Here is a 5000-nt window from a genome sequence, read left to right as displayed (position 1 = left end):
CTTTATAGGGCTGTATAAAGTTGTCCAAATTAATAGGTCGCTGTTATTGTAAAGATATTGCATGTAGATGTACTATATAGGCTACTAAATTTTTAGTTGACCAATGCACGAACAAAGCTGGGAAACGGACAAATATTATCAAGGCTTTGAATGTTTCCATCTGTGCACAGGGTGTTCAGATCGCGTGCATAGCATTCATTCCTGCAGGCCTGTGGCCATGCATGCGCCATAAAATAGCATCTGAATTTCCGCCACTGACTTTAGACCAGGAGGTTCCTGGTCTGTGGCGGAATTGTTTTCTGAAAACTGCAAAATATCAACAGGGACCGCTTTATGCTCGAACACGCTCTCTTTCGCTGAACGCCTGCGGGCTATTACGTGGCCTGTGGAGGGAAAATTCCAATATGCGCTGACTGCAAAATAGGAAAAACAAAAACGCGAGTATACAAAGTCAATTGCGCTGGAGTGCAAAGTAGAGCCCACACACACACGCACACACACACACACACACACACACACACACACACACACACACACACACACACACACACACACGAACACTCACACACACACACACACACACACACACGCACACACACACACGAACACTCACACACACACACTCACCTTGTATCCCTGCATCCGCCTCATCTCCTGCTCCATGCACGGGTTGGTGCTGAGAACGGACACACACACCTTCACCGCCGCGTACAGAGAGCTGTCGTCCGTAGCCATGGCGATGAGACTCAGGATGACCGCTGGACCGCCGATGTACTGGAAGCTGCGAGCAGCGCTGTTGGGCATGAAGGTCCTTACACCTGACAAACACACACACACACACACACACATAAGCATAACTTCTCTGTCAAAACATACACAACCAACACACACTAACATACACAACCACCCACACCCCACAAACACACACACTAACAAACACAACCATCCACACACAAACACACTAACACACACTAACATACACAACCACCCACACACGAACACACACACACTAACACACACAACCATCCACACAAACACACACACACAAACTAACACACAACCACCCACACACGAACACACACACTAACACACACAACCATCCACACATGACCATACACACACTAACATACACTAATGCAAACAACACCACACACATACACCCCTCCTCCCACACACACACAGACACAGACACACAGACACATACACACACACACAGACACACAGACACAGACACAGACACACACTTACCGAACCGCCCCACCACTGCAGCCCCGATGGCTCTGCTGGTGCCGGCCAGATGCTGGCTGATATTTCTGCACAGGAGGACTGGAGTGGTGTTATCACGAGAGGTGATGCCCATCTAACACACACACACACACACAGCAACCATCATCATCATCATCATCATCATCATCGCCATAGTTGCAGATAACACATCACCATTTGTGTTAGTGTACTCAAGAAATATTGTAATGTGTTATGCATTGTGAGGTGTGTGTGTGTGTGTGTGTGTGTGTGTACCTCTTTGGCGATGAGCCTGCAGTCCACCTCGTTGTAGTCGTCCCGTATCTGAGCCACGGTGGTGAGGTAGGAGACCGCTGGGTTTATCCCAAAAGAGATCCTCTCCTCTGGGACCGAACGGCCCACAGCCTGGCCCTCCCTGGAGCTCCCATCTGGAGCACAGCACACACTAATTAAACAGCCAAACATTACACACACACACACACACACACACACACACACACACACACACACACTGGAGCTCCCATCTAGAGCACAGCACACACTAATTAAACAGCCAAACATTACACACACACACACACACACACACACGCAGGCACGCACGCACGCACGCACACGCACACACACAGACACACACAAAGACACGCGACGCGACACGACACAATAATGATGGATTGTAAACTAATTATAAACTCATGCCCACACAATGGTCTGCTTGTGTTAAGGCAGGTGAATGTGTCAGTGTGTGTGTGTGTGTGTGTGTGTATGTGTGTGTGTGTAAAGGGACACACACCTTGGGGGGTCAGGGCGAGATAGTTGCCTAGGTAACAGGTGCCCTGGCTGTAAACGGTCTCCACGGCGTCGGGGCCCAGTGGCTCTTCAAACAGGAAGTTGGGCCGACCATTGACACGAAAAGCACGCAGGTTGCCTTCCATAGTTTAATATGCCGATGATGTCAAGACACGCTTCTATCACAGCCGTGGGGTCCATGGAGACGCACTGACCCGGAAACGGCTTGATGTACTGCATCTGAAAGCACCAACAGGTCAGCTCAGGTCAAATGATTCAGTTCAGTTGGCTGTTCAACTTGAAGTGGGACGGACTGACTGACTGACTGACTGACTGACTCTCTCTCTCTCTCTCTCTCTCACACGCACACACGCACAGAGCCTCTCTCTCACAAGCACACACACTCTCTTTCCTTCACTGACCCTGTAATTCTCTCAGCTGCTACTATGGCCCAAGATGTACTTACAAAATGCGTTACTTTCATGTGTGTGTTACAATGAGTCAAATATGTCCAACTGCTGATTGTTCTCTTCATCGGATGATCGTCTCCATGGTGATACACCCAAATGTCAAGCATGATATTGATACATATTACGAAGGCCAATCATTCTGCTCTCCAGCACTAGACCACACCAGAACCAGACCCACGATCTGTGTGTGTGTGTGTGTGTGTGTGTGTGTGTGTGTGTGTGTGTGTGTGTGTGAGTGTGAGTGTGAGTGTGAGTGTGCGCGCGCTTCTACCTGCTTCATAGCCTGACATGTGAGCGTAAGTGTGTGAGTGTGTGTGTGTGAGCAGCTGACCTTGGCAGAGCCGATGACCTTGGAGTTGAGGTAGGCGGTGACTTTGCAGCTGCGCTTGATGTCCTTGGCCAGCACTAGGGTCAGCTGATGCCACTGGGCGGGGCTTAACTGCTGCGAACACTTGAAGCGCACAGTGGAGGGGAGGGAGGTGCCAACCTCGGGCTCCATAATGTCTGTGGAACACACACACACACGCACGCACACACACACACACACACACACACACACACGCACGCACGCACACAAATACATATACTCTACCTCAGGCTCCATAATGTCTGTGGAACACACACACACGCACGCACACACACACACACACACACACGCACGCACGCACACAAATACATATACTCTACCTCAGGCTCCATAATGTCTGTGGAACACACACACACACGCACGCACACACACACACACACACACACGCACGCACGCACACAAATACATATACTCTACCTCAGGCTCCATAATGTCTGTGGAACACACACACACGCACGCACGCACGCACGCACGCACGCACGCACACAAATACATATACTCTACCTCAGGCTCCATAATGTCTGTGGAACACACACACCTGCCTTGCGCTTACTTTATGCACTTTTGCACATACTCAACCTCAGGCTCCATAATGTCTGTGGAACACACTGCTAAAAAAGAGCCTGGCGTCGCTGTGTGTGTAAGTATCTCTGTGTATAAGTGTGCGTGTTTGCATGTCTGTCTGTCTGTGTGTGTGTGTGTGTGTCTTTACCCAGGACCTGGTACGTGTCTGCGTGTGTGTGTGGGTGTATGTATCCGTGTTTGTCTGTGTATGTGTATGTGTGTGTGTTTGCATGTTTGTCTGTGTGTGTGTGTGTTGTCTTTACCCAGGTCCTGGTACGGCTCCTCGTCGGTGGAGATGATGAGTGACCCGTCGGCGGCAGCGATGGAGGCGGCCAGACAGACGTAGCTCTGCGGGGCTCGGGACATGTGCCTGACCACGGTCAGCAGCCGCAGAGGGTGCGAGTCACACGCTGCACTGAACCGACTCACAAGGAACGCAGAGTGAATCCGCCAGCCAAGCCGCCGGGGAAAGCCAATGGCGTCCGGAGGAGGAGGAGGAGGAGGAGAGGAGGAGAGGAGGAGGAGGAGAGGAGGAGAGGAGGAGGAGGGAGGAGAGGAGGAGGGAGGAGGAGGAGCAGGAGAGGAGAGGAGAGGAGGAGAGGAAGAGGAGGAGAGAGGAGGAGAGAGGAGAGGAGGAGAGAAGAGGAGGAGAGGAGATGAGAGAGGAAGATAGGAGGAGGAAGAGAGGATGAGAGTGGAGAAGAGAGGAGGAAGAAGAGAAAAGAAGAGGATGAGAGAAGGAGAGAAGGAGAGAAGGATGAGGGAGGAGAGATGAGAAGACCAACCACTGGCACTAACCACAGTGGACTACACATAAATAATAACTACTACTACATATGCATTGTGTGTGTGTGTGTGTGTGTGTGTGTGTGTGTGTGTCTCACCCTTCCCCACTCCTCCAGTCGAAATGCCATCAGAGCTCACACCCTTCACTGTGGCCAGAGATGGCAAAAACAGACATCTGTAAACACTGCAGCATGCCTTTGCTGTGCCTGCAGCACACACAGACATAAAATAAAGAAAATATTAGTGCACACATACACATAACATAAATAGAACATAAGTAAATATCCACAAATATACCCGCACAGCGCACACCACACACACACTCATGCACACACACTCCCACACACACACACACACTCACATACGAACACACATATACACACAGATGCACTCACCCATATCCACTTTCGCTCATGTCAAACTCCACAAAGGAGGGTGTGGCCAGAGGCTTATTGTGGCCAGCTTGTGGCTGACACGTCATGAAACCAGGCTGATGATCTGGTGGAGTGGCAGGGCGGAGCCAGAGTGGGGGGAGGAGCTTAACAGGCTGAAGCTTTTTTTCAGCTTCCTCACGTCCTTTTTCATATCCTTCACCTCAGAACAGGGCTCATCTGAACACACACACACACACACACACACAGATATATCTCATCATCTTCCTCAGACACACACACACACACACAGATATAGCTCATCATCTTCCTCAGACACACACACACACTCGCATCATCTTCTACATAAAACACAATTTATACCAAACAAGAGTGAAACAAACACACACA

The 5000-nt window shown here is 50.2% G+C and overlaps 1 protein-coding gene across 1 annotated transcript in view; it reads right to left on the bottom strand.

Annotated features, from left to right (window-relative positions):
* Nucleotides 1-5000, bottom strand: part of wdfy4 (WDFY family member 4) — an 88079-nt gene that overhangs the window by 61754 nt on the left and 21325 nt on the right. Inside the window, 10 exon segments of the mRNA XM_048270271.1 lie at nt 628-818; nt 1249-1360; nt 1522-1673; nt 2036-2178; nt 2180-2271; nt 2833-3005; nt 3696-3919; nt 4322-4393; nt 4614-4701; nt 4704-4829. Of these exon segments, the coding sequence (XP_048126228.1) occupies nt 628-818; nt 1249-1360; nt 1522-1673; nt 2036-2178; nt 2180-2271; nt 2833-3005; nt 3696-3919; nt 4322-4393; nt 4614-4701; nt 4704-4829 (1373 nt within the window).

This window comes from Alosa alosa, chromosome 18 (assembly GCF_017589495.1).
Source record: "Alosa alosa isolate M-15738 ecotype Scorff River chromosome 18, AALO_Geno_1.1, whole genome shotgun sequence".
Classification (NCBI taxonomy): Eukaryota; Metazoa; Chordata; class Actinopteri; order Clupeiformes; family Clupeidae; genus Alosa; species Alosa alosa.
This window is presented reverse-complemented; position numbering and strand designations above follow the sequence as displayed.